This window comes from Cyprinodon tularosa, unplaced genomic scaffold, assembly GCF_016077235.1.
Source record: "Cyprinodon tularosa strain WSP-4 unplaced genomic scaffold, ASM1607723v1 ctg392, whole genome shotgun sequence".
In the NCBI taxonomy this organism is placed as follows: domain Eukaryota; kingdom Metazoa; phylum Chordata; class Actinopteri; order Cyprinodontiformes; family Cyprinodontidae; genus Cyprinodon; species Cyprinodon tularosa.
In genome coordinates this window covers 280,912-306,066 of record NW_024039110.1, presented here as the reverse complement: position 1 = coordinate 306,066, position 25,155 = coordinate 280,912, and the positions used below count along the sequence as shown (strand labels likewise).

Genomic DNA, 25,155 nt, shown 5'->3' with positions numbered 1-25,155 from the left:
GGACAGGTCCATGTTAGAGGAAACGCCTTCCCACACATGTTTTCTGTGGAAATGGTCTTACACCTTAGAATTTAAGTTAATGGTCAGAAAATAGAAATCTGGTCTTTTCTGACTGGGACACCTTCCGCAAGTTGACTTTAACGTACATCGTTAAAGTCACAGGAATTCTTATACCTTTAAAAAAAAACTTTTTGTTAGTGATCCAGAAAGGTCAGATTCACAGAGTACATAAGTAGCCTGTTGGCACTTTTAATAAATATAGGTTGGGCATGTAAGCTGTTGTGCAACACTCCTTATATTATCAGATGTTTACGTTTTATTTTATAACCTAAACCTGCTTTAAACTTCTCTTCACTCCCTCGCCTGTCTGAGGTGTTCCTTGGTCTTCATGGTTCTGTTTATTCTCTAATGATTTCTAATGAACCTAGGAGGCCTTCACATGACTGCATTTAAACTGCTTTTAAATTACACGCACGTCGTCTCCATTTACTAATTAGATAGCTTTTGAATGTTTCCCCAGATATTATAGTAGAACATGTCTGAATAGAAATGCTGCTCAAATTTTGAAGATTTTTTAGTATAGTTTTGAAAATGATAAATCCTTTTTTTTCTAGTTCACAATGCTATGTCCGATGCCACATCAATGAGAGAGGAGTTCCCCAGGGCTGTGTTCCCAAAACTCTTCTGTTCTTTCATATAAATCCTCATTAGTTGGTAAACATCAACTTCTGTGATTCTGTTGAAACTTCCTCATAGATGCCCTATACTGCTTTAAGATAAAACAGACCCAGCAATGATACACACTAATGTTTATGGCAGTTATCTGAAAATTTAAGGAGAATTTAACCCAATTTATTTGTTTCCCCAGTTGTAGTATTTGCACCAAGAAACAAAACCACCATTTCATCGTTCCAAAAAGTAACTTTACCCTCTTACAGGTTTGTTTGCATCAAACACATTGTTTGATTATGACACATTCTTTAATTATGAGAATGATAAAAAAAAAAACAAAAAAAAAACTGTGGCTGTTTCTTCTCTTTAGGGAATGGACAATCTGACCACCTACAGCTTTAACACCCATGTGGCTAAACACACCTTCTGCAGAACCTGCGGAGTTCAAAGTTTCTACACGCCACGGTCCAATCCTGATGGATATGGTACGACAAAGCCTCAAATATTGACTTAAGACTGTTTCGTAACCTGACCTAGCTAGTTTTCTCTCAGATGTTATGAAGGAAACAGAAGTCAAAATAGGGGATACATACTGTAAGCTGGAAATTCCCTTGAAACCTACTGCTCACCCAGCTGGTATAACCAGGTTCACCTGACGTATGTAAAATACAAGTGTCTACTGTTTTAAATGTGGTTTGTTTCTATTTATTGTTCCTCCCTCAGGTGTTGCTCCGCACTGCCTGGATCCAGGAACAGTTCGCAGTGTGGAGGTGGAGAAGTTCTGTGGAGAGCAATGGGAAGAAAGTATGCAAGCCCACAAGAGCATCAGAGACATGTCGAAAGCCGGAACCGAGCTGCAAAAATAAGACTGACTGGAAACAGCATTTAAAAACATTTTTAATGAACGTCATACAAAAATAAAACAGAAACTAACTCAGTTACAGTAGTGTTTTTATACAGTGTCCTGACAACAACATTCTTTGTGTCCCATTAACGCCCAGTAGGATTCATATTGTTTACCATCTTAGAAACCTTAGTCTGCTTTGTTTCTAAAGATCACATGAAAATATTGTGGTTTCTAAGGCTTGCGTAAGCTGCATGATTTACAACAAACACACAGTCACAGGTTGGAGCTCTCAGTAGATTTTCAGGTTCTTCGGTCCTTGTGGAATCATTTGGAATGTGTTAATGAACATATACCTGGAGAAGGTGATGTAGAGGTACCGAAACCACAGCAGCTGAGTGCGATGGCACAGCATAGCAGCCTGTGACAGACAACATTTTTAACTCATAAAATGAATCATATTTTGGACTCCTTAATGCATATTCCTATTACAGTGTACTTAAAGGGTGTGTGCTCTCTAAAAATACAAAGTGTTGAGTCGTGCGGACAAATTTGTCCGTACTGAGTCTTACTTTAGCTTGCTTGTAGCCCTTTGAAGCCACAACGCAGCAGAAATGTGACGGTAGAAGCCAGCTGAAGGGAAGGTCCAGGAAGGAGAGGTACTTCCTTAGAAGGCCAACAGTCTCCAGGGAGAGCAACACACAGTCTGCAGGGAAAGACATGGAAGACTCAGAAAGCTGGTAATGTGAAAAGATCAGGATGGACGTTAACTAGGCCACTGTCCAGACAACAAGCTCTGCCTGTTTTTCAGGAAGTAGGAACAGGAGACGTGCTATATGGTATTAAAATACCACATCGTACGGACAGACATGGAAAAGACTGTTTTCTCGTTAATGCAGCAAGAAACACTTTATTCCATTAGCTGAGATCCCTTTGCAGCCTGATGGGAAGGGACATCAGGATTAATCATCAGCTGCTCCACTTGGAGCTAACAGGGAGGGTCATGGCGCCGAGGCGGACAGTGCCTTATAGAACCTCATTCTTACCTCTTAAACCTTTTGCCATGTTAAATTCAGCATTTTATTCAGATGTTTCTATCAAACAAACCAAAAACAATGCAGTGTTTAACCGTGCAATGGTTTCTTTATATAAGATAGAATCTGACAAGTTCATTAATGCTGTTCTTGTTCTGTTTATTAGTTACCTATATGCTAAAGCACTTGATTTTATTTATGGGCACCAGAGTAAAATAGATGAATAAAAATGATTGGCATTCTTTTCAGATTTGTATTGTATGACAAAAAGTGAAAAAGTTGAAGATATATAAATACTATTGCAAGACAATGTATGTGTCTTTACTATATTATGTTATTTATATTCAGTGGTTTTGTGTATTAAGTAGGATTTCACCAAACCAGGGAATAAGATCGTTTTAACATCTTAAACTTGATGTACTGTCCTTTCATTCTTTTTAGAGAACTTCCAGCTAGCAGCATTTTAGGTACTTTTCAATGAAAGCAAAAGTGAAAACAAAAGACAAATCAGATCATGACGCAGACTGGTTTCTCTGATGCTCGTTTAAAAACTTTAAAATTTTTTTAGAAAACTTCTTAAAGCAGACGAACACAGTGAGGTCCAGCTGGCTTAATGTTGCAGCCCTGAGAGCAAATAGATGCAGCAGAGAAGGTCAATAAATGTGTTTGGACAGAAGAGGGCGCCAAATATTCATCACATGGCCAAATAAAAATCTACCACTCTCTGCTGCACCTTTCAGGACTTTCAGTAAACACATCAATCTTCCAAAAGTTTTCCTTATGTTAGCCCTTACCTTTAGGTAAATCACCGGTGGAAGCGAGATGTCTGTAAGGAAAAACGAGAAGGATTAGTGTTTTCGGTGCAGCTAATGCTGCAGGAACGTGTATAGGTTTGTCATTATATTAATTATGCCAACTGTTGCTCATATGCATTTGCAGAAATCTGTTTATGACTTAGTGGTTGTTGTCAGTAGACATACAGAGCCATTTTTTCCCCCTGAGTCTTGCACTTCAAGCATTCACTGGCTGTTGACTTTAACCGAATACGTGAGGAGAAAACCACTGAGATGCACAGTGATGGGAAACTAGCAACCATTCCCCCTGGGCTGCAGCTTTATGAGAATCATGAGATGGAATTTTTACAACTCGCTGGTCAGAAACAAATAAGACAAGAGAGCCGTAACCGTGAAGGCACAGCTGTTTGCTAGAAAGAGATCGGAGTGCCTTCTAGGGATCCTGATAAACTCTTCTCCAACACATTTCCCTGAACTGGCAAAAGGCGGCCTATCCAAACCAGAGTCGCCCCCTCCCTCTCTTCCGTCCTCACTTTGGGGACAGGATTTACGGCCGCTCGCTAGGAGCCGAGCCCAGAGCCTCAGAGGACTCTGTTTGGATGACCTCTCAGCTATGTAACAGACCAATTCTGAAAAACATGATCTCTGTGCATGTGTGTGTGTGAGTCTTTGTGGGGAAGCGTTTAGAGGGATGGCGGCTTTTGTTACGAGTCCAAAATTTTCTGCATTTTCCTGGAAAGACTTTTATGACTGTGGAGAGGTCTGCTTTCAGGGTTTTAGTGTCGTCTGTTGCCAAAAGTCGTTGGTATGGCTAGGGCCTTACCTGACAGCTTTATAGATGGCTACGTGATTGGCATGGCCGCTCACACCGCTTCCATCAAAGGTCAGCACCTGAAACAATACGATCGCTCACAGTTTGGGTTAAAAACAGCAGAATGTCTTAAGAGTTAAAACAACCGATGCAGTGAAACAAAAAGATGTGGGGTTGGAGGCATACGGGGGCCTGACCGTAGAGCTGCATGGCAGCTGACAGCCATATATTTCAGTGTTTTTCTCTGCATACTTGAACACCACAGGAGGAAAGAAAAAGCAAGGAGAAAAGCAAAACTAAAATCAGGTCAAAGGGAGAAGAGCAGGCACACATCCGAAGACCTGAGCTGTTCTGTTAAGATGTGCTCTTCCACAATGCTCTCTACATCATGTAACCCCCCCTATGCTCATAAATTATAAGTAACATATGAATTTCTGATGTAGGACAAGAAAAAAGACAACATGTAAGCCTGGAAAAGGAATGTTCAAACTGAATGTCTTATTTTATTTGCTGAGCATAATCAGTTTAAAGTTTTTTTTTTTACGACTGAGGATCAGTGAGGGACATCTGCAACTATCGGAGACTTTGGAGAACCTCCTTTCACTTCAGTCAAACCAAGTCTTTAGAAGTGTGTTTCTATTAGCTTTGAACATTGAGAGACTGACACCTCCGTCTGTTTTCCTAAAAAAAAAAAAAAAACATCGGCATCTATCAGGCTGGATAGATGCTGTTTTTGGAGATACATCCTTAAATAATGTTGCAGACTCTTTATCAGTTTTAGGGCTGGACTTTGACTAGGCCGTTCTGAGTAATGGGTGTTCTTTGTTCAGGAGTCAGTTTTAGATGGTTTGGTCCCTTGTCCAATCCGGATGACGTACTGACTGATTGTCCTAAAAGTCTGCTCTGACTTGGCAATTAATTAACCCTTGAGTTCATAATATGTTTTTTTTTCCCCCAGTGTTACTTTACATTTGGCTTCATACATCTTCCCATAATTTTTATCGGCAACCTTGTCCCCAATGAAGTATGTGTCCCCACAGCATGATGCTGCCAATGTCATGTGTAACAGTGGGGATGATGTACTTGGTTTGCTTAAACACGTGTGATGAACTTTGCAACCTTCCACCTGTTACAGCATTAGCACGGAACAACCAGAATGTTTCACTCGTCCTCATCTATTGTTGATTCCCTGTTTAAATTCTCATTCCCTCAGGTCATTGCAACCACAAAACAAATTAGAAGGTAACCAGAATCTGGCGTAGTTTTTTTTTGAAGAAGTTTTGACACCTACCCAGATGTCTTTGTCAACTCTGTTGGCTCGCACCACAGCAAACTGTGGTTGGAGCGCTGATGTATTTACGCAGCACGGAAGTCGGTCCTGTTAAACACATTCCAAGTCAGATGCAAATCTAATAGCCGCTCCTTGTTTTTCTGGATTGTTTGAGTCTTTTGTTGTGCGTGGCCTATGTGATTGGCCTTTGGAATCATAATGGGAGTGGTTATGTAACTTCTTAGAAATGAGCACCATGACTAAATTATAAATGCTTGAAAGCTGAATGATTTTCCCCCTGTGTTCACAGAGGGCTTCTCTAGTTTCATAAAGATAGCATCCTTTACTCCTCTTTCAAACCATCTGTCCTCTCTGCCCAAAATCTGGACACTGTGGTCTTAAAAGGTGTGTCCTTTGTTTTTTGTCTTTGGTATGAACTATTTTGTGATGTTGGGTTTAAAATTCACCATGTTGTGTTTGGAGAAAATTGTTCATAGCTTCTCAGAAATTCCTGGCACATATGGAACTGAAATGTTTTTGTCTCTCGCAATGTTTGTTCTTCCTGCTAGTTGTTTTTGGCCAACTTCAATGCCCAACTTCAAGTGATGTTTGTGTTCCTTTCCTTTCTCCTCTGTAAGTGAGGGAATTTATCAGCCTGGTAAATCGGAGTTCTGATCAACGAAAGGTTATGTTCTAGTGGGTTTTGTGAGTCAAAATGAAGGTGTTGGTCTGTATGTGTAGGTTTCTGGTAAACTTCAGTATTAAGACTTCTATTCTGCTCAATGTGCACAGCACAGTCCAGAAAATGCAACATGTTGTTCTTGGCATCATCTCTAGTGAACTTGATATTTTTGTCCACTGAGTTGATATGATTGGTGAGAGCCTCAACTTACAGGGTTTAGATTTTGACCCTGGTGTCATCCACATATCCGAACCAGTGAGTTGGTTGTGTTCCCTTGTATGTGCTGAGTGCTATGCTCTCCATCTCCTCCATATAGATATTGGCAGCAATGGAGGAAACGGGAGCCAATGGCTCATCCATATGTTTGTCGCTAAAAACATTCAGTGTCTTTGAAGTATGTGATAGATACGCAGAGGTTCAACCGTTCACAAATCTGGTTTCATCATGTTCCAGTTGTGTCCCGACTGTGTTTACTGACTCTGATGTGGGAATGCAGGTGAATAGAGAGGTTATATTAAAAAGACAATGGTTTCATATGGAGCCAGGACTCCACAGACTTTGGAAATAAAGTCTGTGGAGTTTTCATTGTGGTGTGAAGTGTTTCCACATAAACAGAATTGACAAAGACTCTTAGATATGTGTCAAAACTTCTAAAAACCTGAGCAAAAGTCCAGTTGCCTTCCAAATTGGGCCTGTTTTTTTGTTTCTTTTATGTATTGACTTTAACCTCTACATGGGACTTCATATAGTCTTCTTTCAACAATAGCTTCCTTCAGTGCTACACCTTTATAAAATGTCAGATTTGACACGGACCCCATAGTATCACAATGCCACCACTGTGTTTCACTGCAGGGGTGATGGTTTAGAGATGTTTTTTGGACTTCAATGACTATTGAGATCCTAAAAGTCAAACTGGACTTCTTTTTTTAATCCACCTGCTCTCATAAATTAAAATAAATGGGATAAATATATATTTGATAGTTTATATAGAGAGAACAATGCAAACATGTTAGGCTGAAGAACAATATCATCTCTGGGTTTTCAGGACGGTTGATTCATTAGAGCAGATGTCTCTCTCGGTGTGACTAACATGACTCTTTAGCCCACTTTATGGCTGCATTTTTCAGCAGCTTCGGCCGGACAGGATAGGAGGAGTGAGTGTTTATCTACAGCAACAAAGGCTCAGCAGCTGGAAGAAAGACGGACCTGATTACACTTTTAGAGTCGAACATAAAGAGCTTGTTTTCCTGCTCCTGTGTTTTCTTTACTGAGGGTAATTACTGTTTAAGGTATTGTTGATATAAACCAGATGTGTGGGGGAAAAAAAGAATTAGATTCTAATTTTGCCTTATTCCCATTAGCTAATAGAACGGAACTGCACTGCTGGATGATAAGAATCTATGTGTAAACAGATTTTAACTTTCTCCCGCAGCAGAGGTCATTTCCTCTTCTTTTCCCGGGCTAATGTGGGCTGGGCTTGAAGGGATTTTTACACACGATGCAGTCAAACAGGAATAATGACCGGAGAAGCCGTGGTGCCAAAGCATTTGGCTGTTATAAAAAATAAATGGCTTTCTTGCAAAGAAAGGAGAAGAAACTTTAAATGACAAAAGAGGAAAACGTCAGTGAACCTACCGTGTTGATGGAGTGTTCGTTAATGTGATTCAGGACTGTGGAGGAGACTAATGAGACGCTCCATTCTGCTTTGGGATCATCTGGAAGTTTCCTAATGCAAGCAGATAAACAAATGAGACGCTGATTATCAACCCAGTTAAAAAGACATTGAAGCCTTCCTGCTTTTTCAAAAAGTATTCACACCTTATCGCATCATTCCATGTTACAACCCCAAACCATTGCGTATTATTAAAATGTCATCTGATAGAACAAAACGTAGGAGTGTATTAGAAAATATTTAGAAGGACATGGAACCATTAGAGACAGTATAGGTGTTGGTCCTGCAGTCCATATTTTTGGCTTTTTAGAACAGAATAAAGAAGAGAGAAATGAATGAAAGAAGTAGCATTAAATTCAATTCAGTTCATTTTTTAATATAACTTCAATTCAAAATCCATGCGATATCAAGGCACTCTAGAGAGATAATACAATCAGATCATACAGATCATGCAGGGACAGGGGGGCTGCTCAACATTGACAAAAAAACAGTTGGATCTAAATGCAAGATAACTCTAGAAAAAGAAAAGTATTAATTAATTATTCACTTATTAGGATGAAAATGACACTAAACAGTTAGACCAACAGTGAAATGCTTTATATTCACATGTAAGAATGGCCTAGTCAAAGTCTAGACCTAAATTTTAGGACCTATTCTTAACCTAAAAATTAAGAATTGATGTTTACAAGTAAAGCATTTGGTAACATATATTCAATTCAATTCAGTTTATTCATATAGCGCCAATTCACAACACAAGTCATAGCAAGGCACTTTACAGTTCCACCAGATCATACAGTTAAATTGATTCAAAGTTTTCTATCTAAGGAAAACCAGAGAATTGCATCGACCCATTGACTCAAAAACAATGCCTCACACTTAGCATGCTTGTAGCGACAGTGGAGAGGAAAAACTCCCTTTTAACAGGAAGAAACCTCCAGCAGAACCAGGCTCAGTGCGAGCGGCCATCTGCCGAGGCCGACTGGGGCTCAAGGAGACAGAAGCAGAGATACAGAAACATCTAAACACTTGGATTTATAATTTCAGCCAGGACAGACAAATATGCAGAACTGCTCTCAAGTCACTTATTTCAAGTCCAAGTCTGGTTCTGAGTCTCTAATTGATAAAATAAAAATGTCCTTACTAGATTCATAACATCTAGGTCATCTGTAACACTGCCTTTATGTTAGTCAAGAATCCAAACATTCATAGTCAGTTCATAAGCCCAAACTCTCACACAGACATATGATAGTTTTCTCCCAATCTTTTAATATTTTAAACATGTAATTTATCATCCAGAATTCTGCTAAAGTCTGTTTTATGTTATCTTAAAAGTGCTTAAATATAGCATTTAGCCCATTAAAAATAACAAAACAAGCATTTATATGCACAGAAAAAGACAGGAAAAAGATTAACCAACAAATGTTGACTTTCTGAATGAAAAAATGCTTTTCTGTTTCATATTAACCGTTCATTTATTATATCACAAAATAAGTAATGTTTGGAGGGTTTTTTTCATTTATCTGAAAAATGTGTAATTATATTGTGAAAATAATAATCTGCATTTATCCATAGTTTTTGTACAGCGAGACTGCACACTTGTGTGGGAAAGTTCAGGCATTTGTCAGGAGAAACGTATGAACTGGTAAACAAGGCTATGATGACTAAAATGTTGCTGCGTATTCCGCCCAGCTCACAGTATACAACAGTCTGTGCCCGTGTGTAAAAGCCTTTAGCCCAGGCTGGGGTTTTTAAAGCTACAGTGTGTAACTTTTAGCGACATCTAGCGGTCAGACTGCAGGCTTCTCCCCCCCAACAGTACGGCGGGCGTTACGGGACAAAACGTCTTCCACGACGTCCGCATCACCTACCTTCTCAAGTGATGAGGTTTGTTTACATAGATAATTTTACAGATAGTATTTCATTAGTCTGTGTAGGGTATAGATTTCATGTAGACTTAAGATAATAAATATACCCGTTATTTTTTTTACATCGTTGTGACGTTTTGGCGATCTCGCAATCGCTAGTTTGTTGGCTCTGTGCTGCCGTAGCGCAAAGATGTCTGCCTCCATGGCTGCGAGACCCGCTCCTATGTAATTATAAATAACGAATTCTAAGGCAACGCAAATATTAGGGTTAAGAGGCTAAGCTCGTAGATGATGATAAATAACATAGTTATGTATAATAGATTACATTTCTGACTGTATATCCCTGTAATTATTACACACTGTAGCTTTAAAGGGATGGGCAAATTAAAGGGATCCACAACTAGTTGGACATGTTGGCCAAAATATGTGATAATTTAAAGTCAAGTTAAAAAAGGCCATTTTTGATATGTAAAAAACATTACTTTAAAAATGAAATATATACCCTGTTCTATTTTTCATACATAAAGGCAGCCATTTTTCATTTTTCATTTGGATGCTGCATTGATGATGTAATTAGATCATAATGGACTGGCATGGTTGGCCTTCTTGTGTTTATACTGTAGGTTCAAGAGTTGTTTTTTATTGCACTACATTACAATGGTGTAAATTCAGACAATGCCACATTCCCCCAGGGTTTTCATGAGCCATTACACATGGGATATTTGATAAAACAAAAAAGATCTGCCCCTGATCTAATGTTTACTATATTAGCGCCACAGGACCTAGCGAATATATTAGAGCAGGGGTCCTCTACATTTCCCTGGCCAAGGGTCCCCAAACTGATGGCGAGATGGAGCGGGGACTCCCTTATCATTTACCGGTATATTAAACTGTATATATCAAACTGGTCCTATAGTCACTCTAATGTAATGAAAGTAATTTCTCCCTGGGATTATTAAAGTATTTCTGATTCCTGGTTGATGGGACAGGTGTTGTGAATGAAACGGTGTCCAGCTTGAAAGAGCTCCTGTGTCGCTGAATGTGTGCATTGATGACTGAAACACATCTTCTTCCTCCATTTATCTGTTTACTACAGTGTGTTGAATTCATGTTAACGTGGATTTAAAGACATTTCAATTAGTGGAAGATATTGCAGGGGGGAATAAAAAAAAAAAAAGCCTAATCAACCAAAACTTTTGCGACCCCCATGCAGTACCTCCGTGGACCCCCTAGGGCTCGCGGACCCCCTGTTGAAGACCTCCATATTAGAGCAACAAACACAAGCAACATGGTGACGTCTGTTTAAACATACTTATCTAAATATAGATTACAGTAGTTTTACTGTAATACTATTTAAAATAAATATCTTTCATATAAAGGCAATTGTTACAACTAATTGTGGCTCCCCTTAAAGCCTGGTTTATACTCAGAAACCAGGTTGTCTGCATGTGTGTCGCAGTTAACACAGATACAACCCCCCCCTCACCCCCTTCTGCAGACCACAGAAAGTGCCGCAGATAGTGTCGCAGGGACGAGAGAAAGGAGGCTTCTGACTGGTCAATACTACAGCTGCTGTACACTATGCGTATTTCCTGTTTGGTACCTTACCAGCTTGTTTTGTTTGTATGACCGCCATCATGGAAAACGACTCTGAAGTTGGACCAGCTACGCTGGGACCCTTTTTCCAGCTGTATCCCTGTTCTTTTTATGTCCGTCCGTCATGTCCGTCCATTGTCACACAAACTTGCCCCCACTTCCTCACCGTCTTGGCCGTAATTACGGCGTGGCATAACATAGCGCAGACCACGCTTCAATATTCAATAAAATATATATATATATATTTTTTTTTTTTACACAATACATATTCCACACAGCACCAGAAGTAATGACCTGTGAAAATAAATAAGAACGGAAGAGTTTAACTGTTGGTAAGCCTATAGCGTCTCCTTCATTTGCAGCCTGGGGGCAACATTATCCCCCTCCTCCTGCTGACCCACCAAACAGTCACAATTACCCTGATTTTGCTGCCGAGATACAACTCTGACTATTGATCTGTCTTTCCCAACCTCCTAAACTCTACAGGAAAAAACAGATGAGGGCAAAGGTCCCTAAAATCTACCAAGCGATGAATTTGGCTGACACAGCTCACAGCGACCCCCCCCCAGGTCTTCATTCCCAAACACAGAGATTCCTGTTCCCCCTCTCAAAGCTTTATGTTGACGCGAACCTCTGAAGGACGCCAACATCTGCAAGGCAGTGACTTGCTGTTAACTCCTCAAATACAGGTTTATTCAGACAATCTATTGAACAGTTAGCCTTTTAACACTGGGAGGATTTGTCTACTTTGGATGTTCATACAATCTGTAAAAATAAATATCTCAAATAGAAAAATAAAACAAATCTGCACATCCATTGTGAGCTGTAGCCCTGACTAAATGTGGACGTCAGTGTGTCCTTGTGTCAGCAGTCGCCTCGCTGCCTTTTGTTGCTAACAAAGAACCTGGACAGTTGAGGACGTAGAGGGAAGTGATGGATTAGAAGACAAATCCATTGGCTGCCGGGGCCATGGTGGGGTCAGCCCCTAGGGGGAGTGGGGGTTATGAATACCACAGGGAGGAGGAATGAGGGTTCAGAGATAGTTTAAAATTGTCTATCATGGACTGAATGCACTGCCCTGACAATTTGATAGCAGTAGCCTACTGATGACGAGGCGTGTGCATCTGTTTCTGTCCAAGGATGGCACTCTGGATCTAATTATATTTAAATCGCAGAAGTATCCACATCCCTTAAAGTAAAGCTCTCTGTTTACATTTTTAAGCTTTTCCCCCCCGAATATTTCCTGAGAAGAGAACAAACATTTGAAATAAATACACTTTACAATGCATATGCATTAAATTACTATTAGACATGACATGAGATTTCTCCTACTTTGTTTTTGGATAATAAACCATATGGACCAACAATCCACCAGCAAATGTGAAATCAAAGCTTAAGAATAAAGGTTTGTGTTTTGACAAGTAAAAACCTCAAATCTGTGGCTTCTCTGCAGCCCTCGGTCAATGCTCTGTAGATTTACCCTAATGTGCAAGGGATCAAGTATTTCGGGCTATGTTTCTACCTGAGAAATAATTAATTCACCATAGTGCAGATAAGGTTAACAATCCTAAAGTTGTTCTCTAGATTTGATTGAGTCATTACAAAGCATGAAACCTGGTTAATCTGAACACATCCATTGCAGCTCTGGCTGTATGTTGTGGAAGATAAACCGCCTATAGTCTCTGGGTTTTTGCAGACTCCTCTATTTAGTCTTTTTGCGACACTGGAGGGCGGTGCAAGCTTTATGCCCTCTGTCTGCAGATGTTTGAGATGTTATAGTCAGTACCAATTTCCTACAGTTCAAACATAAAAAAAGATTTGATGTGACTTTTTTTCCCTTCAAACAGAGTGGTTTTATTTTATGGAATGCATAAGCAGTCATCAAAATGTGACCAGATGAGTCTGCTAGGACTCCTCCTCGAGTAAAAGGGGGAATTGTCAGAGTCAAGTTCGTGGACTTTTTTGGAGCCTTCAGTCTTCATCAATTAGATATTTGGGTCAAACAATACAAATTATCATTCTCATCTGTCCAGGGCACCTTCTGTTCCAAAGTGAATATGGAACTACCTGCTGCGTTCCTTCAGTAATAGCCCCACCATTAAAATTGTATTCATAGGGGGCATAACTAATAGCTGTGACTCTCTAACTTATTTAAGAGATTATCTATGATTAGGATAATGGCTTTATATCCTTCCTTACAGTTCTTCACAACTTTCTGCCGGCCAAATCTGCTTTGTTTCATTGGTCATCATGATGCCTTTTATTCACTGATGTTCTCTAACCCCAGGGGTTCTTCTGAAAAATGGAAGAATCTAGAAAAGCACTCTGAGAGCACATAATTCTGCAAACATTTTGCCCCATATAGTGACTTACAGCTATAGCTAAAAGTTGCACATGATCTGGATAATTAAGAACTTTTAATTAATTGTTCCTTGAGGTGCACCTTTGGTTAAAAAAAATTTCCTTAAAATGCTTTTATAAGTCCATAAGTAAGGGACTGTGTGTCTGCAGCCTCTGGTGTCTGTTCTGTTCTCACCTTCTTTGTCTTTAATCAGCAGATTGAGACTTTGAGTGAGGCATGGCAATATTTTCTTGTGTTTTTTATTTTATTTTTTGTGTTCAATATAATACATCTGGACTTTTTAAAACTGGAACTGTCAATAGTCATACGATTATGTATGTGATCATAATGTGGATTATCTCCAAGATTTAATGGATTTTTCCTTAGCAAGATTACTTATGTAACAGATTTCAGTGAAATTTTTACCAGAGTTGCAATTCATTAGTCCTACTCAATTCTAGTCAGAATATGAGTCTGATACTGCTCCATAGAGCTGTGATTATGGGGCGTGTTTTGAACGGACCAGGAAAAAAAATGCCTCTGCACTCAATTGGATAGACCTACAACCAATATGAGCAACGGAGTGCGTGACGTATGTTAAGCCAGGCATAGTTGTTGTCAACAAAAATCAAAGCGTGCAGTTGCGCGCCTAGAATAAGAAGATGAGCCTTGATCGCGTTTCTCCTTTCCTCTTTTAAAATTAATTTGCTGTCGATATCTTCTAGAACAGACCTAATAGCAGAATCTACTCACCTCAACTCTCAGGCGGCAGCCATTGTTGTTGTCGCCCAAGCGCGCTTTGGTCACGTGGTTGATTACGTTACTGTTGATCATCTGTCCATCATCGTATAAAGCCCGCCCTGACAATTTGATTGGATCGCCAGAGGGTGGGCGATCTTACTCGCGCTACTATGGAGCAGAGCCAGACCGAACTTCCCGACCTCATCTCTCCATGACCTCAAACCTTGTGGGCGGGACCAAGTTCGGAATGGCACCCAGGCTAGCAATTCATGCCAACAGACAAAAAAATATGACCAAAGACATAACTTCCTCAGCAGAGGTAAAAATATGCAAAAAAGCGTAAAAAAAATCATGACATTTTAAAACTGATTTAATTTTTCTGATACATTTATTTTACGATTCCAATATATAAAACTTCAATAATACATCATTTTAACATGAAATTCCCCATAGTGGGACAATAAAGGGATTTTCTATTCTATTCTAGATTAAACTGTGAGGATTTAAAACTTAACTTTGAGGCTGTGTAAGAAAAGACTATCCCACCTTGTACTGAAATAACTTTAATCAAATACGGGTTTGAGTCTGGATATTTGACTATAAAGTATCTTTAGAAGCAGACAATATTATTATAGCGTACTGTCAAAGCCCAGCTCTCCCATCACACACAAACTTGAGAGGTGTGATTTACTTTATTCTGTTTTTATCATTTATTCACTGGGAACAATATACAAAATGTATTATCTTAATATTCTCATGCTAAAGAACATTATCTACTGTACATTTTGTTGGCGGGGAGCAAAAACGCCCTCACAAGGAAATGGCTAAACGGGAACCTCCAACAATTAAGGACTGGATTAACGTAGTGAAAGAGATTCATGTATTAGAGAGACTTATTTCATTAATGTGCAGAGGGACGCTTTCTACGAGATGTGGTCAAATTGGAAAGAATATGTCAGACCTGTTATGAGTGATTTTTCGTAAACCTTGCTTTCATTCAGTTTGATGTTTGATTGGATTTGTGATGTCATTGTTTTGTTTTTATTAATATAAAAACGAACATTCTCTAAGCTATATATTTTTTATATATCTATTTTCTAGCATTGCCTGTTAGTATATGGGCAGAGTAATTATATTTTGATCAAATAATTTTTTTTAAAGTCTTTCTTTTTATACATTATTCTATAAATCGTTCCTTGTCGCCTGAAAATTGTATCTGAACATAAGGCAATAGAAGAGAGAAAGTGAGAGAGACAGAATGAAAAAAAAACAAAGAAGATCCACCAGACCTTTCTCTGGCAGGATGCAGGCTGAGTGTCAGCCTCGCCATGGCAACAGGACAATCTGTCCCAAAGTAACCTCGCCAGATCCTCTTTGTAGCTTTGCATGCTGATGCCTAATTGCTCGCAGGCATCTGTATGCAGTTGTTGAACTTTGGCCCAGTAAAGGGATTCTGAGTGTGTGTGTGTGTGTGTTACAGAGGACTTGCTTAGACCGGTCACATGGACCGCAGGCCTCTGAAACTGCCAGACTTTTGTCCACTCGGTCAGATAATATGTCCTGCTGGGAACAGCCGAGATGCCACAGCAAGCTGACAGTACACCCACAATAAGCCACTGTAATAAGGCGGCTATGGTAACTATGGCGACTGACACATGTTTCATTATTTACAGGACGGATGCAGCTTCCAGGTTTTTTGTCACTCTTAACATAAAAGTATTAGTGGTGCAGTTCTGCAAGCTACAGAAAAACAAACAAACGGATAGTAACCACTGGTGCACACAGACTTGTATGTGGTGCTCTGTAAGTTTTTTTATGTGGGTCATATGGGCAGTCGCCCAGGGCGGCAGTGGAAAGGGAAGGTGGGGGGGGAGTGCAGAGGAAACATGTAAACACACAAATCTCTCTGGACTAAAAGCACAGCCAGAGGACAGTATGGTAGCATGAAGATCTGCAGCTTCCTGCCGGGGGGTATAAATTAGCTTTGGCCACTTTTATCAGTGAGCCATGTAAGGCTGGTAACTGAGGACTTTTCTTTGCAGAAAAAAAAAGATCTACTTGATTTTTGTTTTCTTCAGAGATTTGAAACAGCCTAAACAAAGACAACAAAGTTTTCAGTTTGTGGTTTACTAGTAAGAGAAGCATTTTGGAGCAAATCTGGGGATTACAGTAGTTCAAGCAAGAGTCGGACAAGGCAAAGCCTCTGTTTCAGTCTGACGGATAATGCATAGGTGGGGCATGGGGATTTACGCAGTGAGCAGTTTTAATCGAGCCCAGGGAGCAGGAGGAGGTCAAGCTCCAGACAGTGAGGCAGGCACCAGAGCGTGCTCAGATCCAATTTGATCCTAAAGCCTCCGCTGTGCCGCTGGGTCCCCAGATACTGTCAACACAGCTGTCCCATTCAGTGAGCATTAAACTGCTACACTGATACAGAGCTCACCTGTTAGATCTCAGAAAGATCTGCATATGCTCTTCTCATCAAGACTGCCGTCGTGTTAAGGCGACATCCCTGAACGGCTTATCTGCAATCCAACACAGCAGGAGGATTTTTCAACATTCATTGCAGCAATAACGACAGGTCATCCATTCTTGTGCTGCAGCACCTGTCTGAGTGTTTGCATAACAAATACAGGTGGAGCTACCTGCTTGGGAGCAGAGTTCAAGTTGTTCTAGATCTACTTTCAAACGAATTCATACCTGGTTATTCATGTTATGTTTTTTAGATTTCCTGCCTTAGGATGAAAAATTCAACTTCTGTTTAGGTATAAAGTGGAAGACAATAATATATATATATATATATATATATATATATATATATATATATATATATATATATATATATATATATACAGGTGCTGGTCATAAAATTAGAATATCATGAAAAAGTAGATTGATTTCAGTAATTCCATTTAAAAAGTGAAACTTGTATATTATATTCATACATTACATACAAACTCATATATTTCAGATGTTTATTTTGTTTAATTTTGATGATTACAAATGACAACAAATGAAAATCTCAAATTCATCATATCAGAAAATTAGAATATTACTGAAGACCAATAAAAACAAAGGATTTATAGAAATGTTGGCCAACTGAAAAGTATGAACATGAAAAGTATGAGCATGTACAGCACTCAGTATTTAGTTGGGCCTCCTTTGGCCTGTATTACTGCAGCAATGCGGCGTGGCATGGAGTCGATCAGTCTGTGGCACTGCTCAGGTGTTATGATAGCCCAGGTTGCTCTAATAGTGGCTTTTAGCTCTTCTGAATTGTTGGGTCTGGTGTATTGCATCTTCTTCTTCACAATACCCCATAGATTTTCTATGGGGTTAAGGTCAGGAGAGTTTGCTGGCCAATTAAGAACAGGGATACCATGGTCCTTCAACCAGGTACTGGTAGCTTTGGCACTGTGTGCAGGTGCCAAGTCCTGTTGGAAAATGAAATCTGCATCTCCAAAAAGTTGGTCAGCTGCAGGAAGCATGAAGTGCTCTAAAACTTCCTGGTATGTGGCTGCGTTGACCCTGGACCTCAGAAAACACAATGGACCAACACCAGCAGATGACATGGCACCCCAAACCATCACTGACTGTGGAAACTTTACACTGGACTTCAAGCAACGTGGATGAAGTGCCTCTCTTCTTTTCCTCCAGACTCTGGGACCTTGATTTCCAAAGGAAATGCAAAATTTACTTTCATCAGAGAACATGACTTTGGACCACTCACCAGCAGTCCAGTCCTGTTTCTCTTTAGCCCAGGCAAGACGCTTCTGACGCTGTCTGTGGTTCAAGAGTGGCTTGACACAAGGAATGCGACAGCAGAAACCCATGTCTTTCATACGTCTGTGTGTGGTGGTTCTTGAAGCACTCACTCCAGCTGCAGTCCACTCTTTGTGAATCTCCCCCACATTTTTGAATGGGTTTTGTTTCACAATCCTCTCCAGGGTGCGGTTATCTCTCTTGCTTGTACACTTTTTTCGACCACATCTTTCCCTTCCCTTCGCCTCTCTATTAATGTGCTTGGACACTGAGCTCTGTGAACAGCCAGCCTCTTTAGCGATGACCTTTTGTGTCTTGCCCTCCTTGTGCAAGGTGTCGATGGTCGTCTTTTGGACAACTGTCAAGTCAGCAGTCTTCCCCATGATTGTGTAGCCTATAGAACTAGACTAAAAGACCATTTAAAGGCTTTTGCAGGTGGTTTGAGTTAATTAGCTGATTAGAGTGTGGCACCAGGGGCCATCAATTTTGAACCTTTTCAATATTCTAATTTTCTGATATGATGAATTTGAGATTTTCATTTGTTGTCATTTGTAATCATCAAAATTAAACAAAATAAACATCTGAAATATATGAGTTTGTATGTAATGTATGAATATAATATACAAGTTTCACTTTTTAAATGGAATTACTGAAATCAATCTACTTTTTCATGATATTCTAATTTTATGACCAGCACCTGTATATATATAAAAAAAGTCATTTTTATCACCCTTTACTGTAAATCACCGCTGAAGACAATCCAGTTCCACCTACTACCTTCAGTCAGCAGCTAGTTAGAAAGCAGTGACATCCCAAAGACCAATAATTCTGCCAGACAGCCACAAGGTGAACTTATAGAGAGGTGTAAAGCAGGGTATAGAATAATATATATGAAGGGGATAGTTGGAATAGTGGTTAGAGCAGCACGATTGTCCTCTGAGAAGGTTTGCCAGTACCTGGTTCCCCACAGCCTCCACTCTTGGTCCCTGAGCAAGACCCTTAACCCCAGATTGCTCCCCGGGCGCCACACAATGGCAGCCTACTGCTCCCCAAGGGGATAGGTTAAATGCAGAGGTAAATTTTTTCAGTGTGCGATCAATAAAGTTGGATTCTTATTATTTTAAGAATTAATATTCCAAGCTTTTAACACATCAAAGTAATTTAATTTATTCAACAAAAACAGAGAAAAAGAAAGAGCACAGCAGCAAACCTATAAAGACATGCTTGTCAAACCAACCAAAACACGCCTGGCAAAGATCAGAAATCCGCCCTTTGTGGAAGAGTTGCATGAAGGAAGCCAGAGGTGAAAAAAAATAAATAAATAAACAAACCCAGTTTTTTTTAACAAACCACGTGGAGGAACCTTCTGTAGTAGTTCTGAAACCAAAAACAAACTTTCTGTGCTCTAAAAAAGAAAAAAACTAAACAAACAAACTATGAGTAACTCTTTATCACCCTGAATTAAAGATCCCCACTGTAAAACATAGCAGTGGCAACATCATGCTGTGGGAATGCACATCAACATGTGACAGGAGTAAACTGGGATTAAGCTGATGACTGACTGCAAGGCCTTCCCGCTGCTAGTGAGTTTTGAAATCATTTCCTTTGTGCATAAAGGGTTATCCCAAACATACCGTCCTGTAATAGTTAAAGCTTGAACCCTTAATGGACGAGCTGGACAATAAAGAATCATTTGGACTCAACGTCTTGGTCCTTCTCAAGCTTTGTGCACCACAAAAAGAACAGCCAGAAAAACAAGAACAAACTTGAACCGGCGAGGTTAGGAGCAGAGCCAAAGTGTGACTGGCCGTGTGCAGACACAAGCGGAGAAAAACAGTTTAAATGACCTACATTAGCAGTGCTTAGTGTGTCGCCACAATGCGTCCCACAGTCCTTGGCAGTTGGCTTCAGTAGATGTGGAAACGGGGCGGAGGAAGAGGAGGAGGAGTAAGGGGGTGTGTGAGTGGACTCCTCATAGTGCTGATTAGGTGTGTGTTTCAGGCAAACAGAGGAATACAAAGAAAGAGGAAAACTGGCAACGCTCCAGTTCAGCAGAAGTGCAGACAGCCAGGAGAACAAAGTTCAGCTGTATTCTGTGTGCAGAAGATGATAAAATGGTGGAGTCTGTCCTGGAGTGCTGAAGCAAACACACATGCCGGCTCTCCAGGGCAGACAGCCTGGGCTTGCTGCCAGCTCATTACTGTCAGTTCCAGGTGAGTGTCAGAGTTCATACAGCTCTCCTGGTGAACCAACATCTCAGGACTCACGTGTACGCAGCTCAGAGCGTCTGAGAAACCCCAAACATTTAAAAGTCAGGCTCAAGATTTTATCCTCATGACAGAGGGAAGAGAAATAAACCTCATTCTGATACACTGAGAATTATTACTTATGGCATTAAGCCATATGGTTAAAAAAATATTTTAACTTTTTAAAGTGAACTGTTTTAACTTGCTTGACATTCAAATAAATATTATACTCTGATACATAATGGCAATGCAGGCCACTAGATGGATGGCTGTAGGGAATTTCTGATTTTTTGTGTGTATTTGGTGTCCCACAGGGCAGACCTTTTAACCTCCTAAACTTCCTACAATACATCAGGCCAGGATGAATGAGGTCACTTAGAGGCAGAACGCCAGGATGTGATTTATGGTCAGACACTAACTTCAGTCAGGTACTGTCTTACAGCTATGCTAGAAAACTAAAGAAGGAGCTAAATTTATTCATCAAGGATCCCAAAAGTATTCCTTGGCCAGAAGAGTTAAATTCTAGAAAGCACCTTCCGAGTCTCCCAGTGATCTCCAGTTTGGAAACCAGAACCACCTGAACTGCCTATTTTTGATGCGGATCCACTGGCGCCTATTTCAGCAACTTATATCCAAGAACTTATATTTTTCTTCATGAATCATACATCAGGACTAAAGGAGAGGGTAGGGATATAAAAAAAGCAGTACATCAGATCTTTCTTCGCCTCTGCAGACCAGAGCGGTATCCCAATATTTTCCTCCAATCTTTCTTATCCGTTTTTTTTTTCTTCTGATTATTTGGGTACAAAAAAACATATATGAACATTTTTGTACACTAATCTGTCTTTGTCTTCGGTATTTACTCTACATGCTGAAAAATTATGAGTTTGAAGTTGGCCTCAATTCTAAAGTATTTCATGTTTTTTTTTTTAGTTCTGGTGAGTCAGCTTAGATTGGATCTATTGTAAAATGAACAAGCTGAAGCAGACCTGGATTATACTACACATAACTGAGTTTTCTGCCTCAATTCTCTTTGTAAAAATAATAATAATTATAAAGGAGTTTTATTTTATATTTATATTTCGTGGTAGGGTTAAAAAGAATTAAGAGGAAATTTGGTGCTTTTATTGCAGGCTTTAAACTCTAAAACACTCTAAACAAAATACCAAAGGCTAAAATATAACCTCTATGTTTTTTTGTTTAACTCTTCAGGAGTGTATTGGAATTCTCCTCATAGAGGAGCTGACTGCTTAATAAAATCTGTTTTATGTTATTGTTTATATTTTCTTATGACATGGAAAACGTTTCATTGGAAGTCAAAGGATTTATGTTCAAAAAGCCCTTAAAACTAAATAATCTTTTATTAAAAATATTTGCAATCTGAAATCTGCAGTTTTCCCAAGAAAAATCTTTGTTGATTTAATTATGTTTTTCTACCTGCTTTATTATTCTTGTTATTGTGCCTGGTGGAAAAAAAACAACCCAAACATTGATTATCGTCAACCCTTGTCTGTCACTTTTCTAGCTTATTGAAACCTTTATCACTCCTTTCACTGCTGATGTGGCCACAATTAGACAGGCAGCTAATTTTTCAACCAATTTCTATGCTTACGAAGATCTAAACAATAAAGAATCTGCCTTATTTGGAAGTCATCTTTTCTTTGCCTTCTTCATTTTCAGGAACAGCTGAAAGATGTTTGCCTATGTACCAATTAGCATCCATATTCCAAGCAAGAAGAAAGTCTGTTATAACTAAACAGTTCTAGATGCATCTGATAAAAAAAAAAGTATATACAAAAAAAAAAAAAATTATTAAAGACCATGAGAAAATGAGATTTTACCCATTAGATAAAAGGGCTCAAAATAGAAAATAAAATACATGATATGAGCTATGCTACTGCAGATTAAACAGTACAGTTACATTAAAGCTTGTTCCAAATCTTAAATGTAGTTGCAGAACGATGCTTACTTATGATCTATGATGGTGACTCTGGAGGCTGGTATCCCCAACACAGCACAGCTGCTTAGAAGCTCTTCCCTCCGCTGAGCTCCCTGGTTGTAGTAGTTTCCTGCACAAAAATTGCAGATAAAACCAAAGCTTGGCTTTCCTCGAAAATTTTTTAAAAGTTTACATTTCCAGACGGCATTTAGGAAATATTTATTTTTAATACTTTTCCCTTGTCAATAGTTTCTGGTCTGATTAAAACGCAGCGCTGAAGAGATGTAGAATAATAAAAAGGAGGTAGGGAGGGAGTGCTGGCTCACTGAGTCCTGCTTTCCAAATATGCTATATCTATTTTTCAACCCGGATGGCCCCTCAAGCTTTGCGTTTAAAGAGGGAAAAGGTCTACAGTAAAATGCTCAGAAGTTCGAATTTGTACAAAGTATCTCCTTTAATCACAGTTTAATATATCAGATTATGATTTTAATAAAAGCGTGAATTTTGTGGGGCTGATTTCAGTTTTGAGGCAATCAAATGCTTTTTTACTCACTGTAGAGCTTTTTGCACCTTTCCTATCTTTTGCAAAGAGCTTCCACTTTGGAAAGCCTCCTTATCATCACCATAATCTTTAGAAATTAGCAATCAACTTGAGTCTACATTATGAGTCAATAGATAAGAGAGCATACAAAAAAACCCATCATGGATTTAATGAGTCCCTAACAGGCAATTACCTGCAATCTATTAAAAGCTTACAAAAGTTCCCAGAATAAACGATTTAATATTAAAAAAACAAAAACAGAAAAACAGATGTATGCTTTTGTTTTCTCTGTTATTGGATATGCTGCCTGTATCTTTATGTTTGTACATAAAAGTCAGTCAGACTGCTGCTGTTTCCACTTTAAATACAATGAAACAGGGGCCGAGCTAGATGGGGGGCCAGGGGTGGCCATGGCCACCCATAGCCAATCATTGGCCACCCACACCATTTATTTCCCCCTAATACAGATAATAATAAATACAGTAATAATCTCAAGTGGAATATTCAAAATATTTAAAATTTTCACATATTAACAATTACCTGACGACAAAATGGTTAATTCTGCACATCAATAAACTAACATTAACAATGATAAGTACAGAATTTACGCAGAAATGGATTTTGTGTTTTATGTGGTAAAGAGAAAATAATGTGTCTCTGCAAGTCATTCAGTAGTCTTCAGTGAAATCATAGATAAATAACTATTTTAATAAAAAAGTATTAAATAATCATTTTATGTAGATATTAGTACTTGTAAATATCAATTATATGCAGAATTATTCTTCATAAAAGTAGGTAAGTAATGACAATGGAAGACATGTTTGCCCAAAACTCAAACCTGAAAGAATTTAATCCACTATACCTTTTATTTAGAAAGCACGGATGTTTGAATATATTTGTCTATTTGTTAGCAAAGGTTGTAGGAAAGTATAGTTTGTCTTTATTTAGAAAATATGGATGTTTGCTGATTAATTTTCCTGTTGGAACAGTGTAGATTGACTTAGAGGTTTTGGTGCCTATCTACTTTCGGCCACCCCTCAGTGTACATTGGTTATTGCCTGGCCACCCTTATAAAAATTTTCTGGCTACACCTCTGCAATGAAAAACACTAGAATAATATCATATCACACCATTCTTTAATTTAGTGATACCCTGTTTAACAAATGATAGGATGTTATATGTTGTTGATAGGGTGGTGATTTTGAACTATACAAACTCATGTTATAAAAGACAAAGACATTTTCATTAAATATATCCAAAGGAGGAGCAAAATTCAACCAGGGAGCATTTAGTTTGAATGCTCCTCAGCTCTTTGTCTTTTAAAAAAATATGTGTTCAAGCATTCTATTACTTTTAACCTCTGCTTATATAACTTTGATATAAATGATTTTCCCAATTGTTTAAACACAGCTCCTACATTTACCTGCAGAGCATGTTAAATAACCCATGTATATATGATGATGTGTAAATAATCTTGCATTGCTGCAGAGAATACGTATTATTTTCTTCAATCTACTATTTTTTTACTCATTAATTCCCAAAGATAAGGTCATGATCCTTTTCAGGGTTCACAGATCAAAAAGTATGGGGTCAGGAGATCCTTTAGATAAATTAGAGATAATTAGAGATATTTCTATTCTGACCAAAACTTTGAGCCATGAGACTTTTTTAAAAATCGTTTTGTGGGTCAAAAGCAAAAAGGTTGAGGAACTTTTGTGTTATATAATCATGACTCTCACCTCTGAAGTTTATAAATATAAAAAGGGAGGTTTTCTATGTCTTCATTTGAACTTCTAAAACACACATAATCTATGTTATTTTAATTTACAATAGTTTTGAACATATGGATTTATAAAAATATTTTGAAGGATTATTATTCCTAGTATTCCTGGCGTGTTAAAACCCCTGCAATATATATATATATGGCTGAAAGTGATTTTTAACATTCTATTAATCGATTTGATTGTCATGTGTGATCAGTGTTCCTCCAGTGATGTCTTAGCTTTAAAAGGCTCGCTGTTTTTATCACCCATTGTGTTCTGTCACCATACCTTCAGACAAACACAGCAGATGGACGCGGGCATTTAACTCAGCCAGTCGTATGATTGTCGGCGCGAAGAACATACATTCATCATCCGGATGTGCAGTAACAATCAGAGCTCTGACGTCAGCGCCGTCATTTTCTCTTCCTGACGAAACGTTCATCGCTTGTTCCAGTGACTTCCTAAAAGTGTGCCGGTGTCGGTCATATATTAATTTTATCCACACCAAATACCATAAAGCTGCAAAGACCACTAGGTAAACATACATTATTTTGGCCGTTGCTGTAAACGATCCGTGTAAGTACA

At 38.9% G+C, this 25,155-nt stretch overlaps 2 protein-coding genes across 5 annotated transcripts in view; one reads left to right on the top strand and one right to left on the bottom strand.

The window, feature by feature from the left end:
- The window catches only part of cenpv (centromere protein V), a 3,546-nt gene extending 1,937 nt beyond the window's left edge, over positions 1-1,609 (top strand). For all 4 annotated transcript variants that reach the window (XM_038297598.1, XM_038297599.1, XM_038297600.1 and 1 more), the window contains exons 4-6: positions 869-938; positions 1,043-1,157; positions 1,396-1,609. In XM_038297598.1, coding sequence (XP_038153526.1) covers positions 869-938; positions 1,043-1,157; positions 1,396-1,538 — 328 coding nt within the window. In that variant the 3' untranslated portion in view covers positions 1,539-1,609. The remainder of the gene's footprint in view (positions 1-868; positions 939-1,042; positions 1,158-1,395) is intronic.
- Positions 1,550-25,155, bottom strand: pigl (phosphatidylinositol glycan anchor biosynthesis, class L). Its single transcript, XM_038297595.1, has 7 exons — positions 24,859-25,155; positions 22,297-22,396; positions 7,743-7,833; positions 4,168-4,235; positions 3,345-3,376; positions 2,089-2,222; positions 1,550-1,937 (listed from the first exon to the last, which is right to left on the bottom strand). The coding sequence occupies exons 1-7, from the start codon at positions 25,115-25,117 to the stop codon at positions 1,809-1,811; spliced, it is 813 nt and encodes a 270-aa protein (XP_038153523.1). The 5' UTR covers positions 25,118-25,155; the 3' UTR covers positions 1,550-1,808.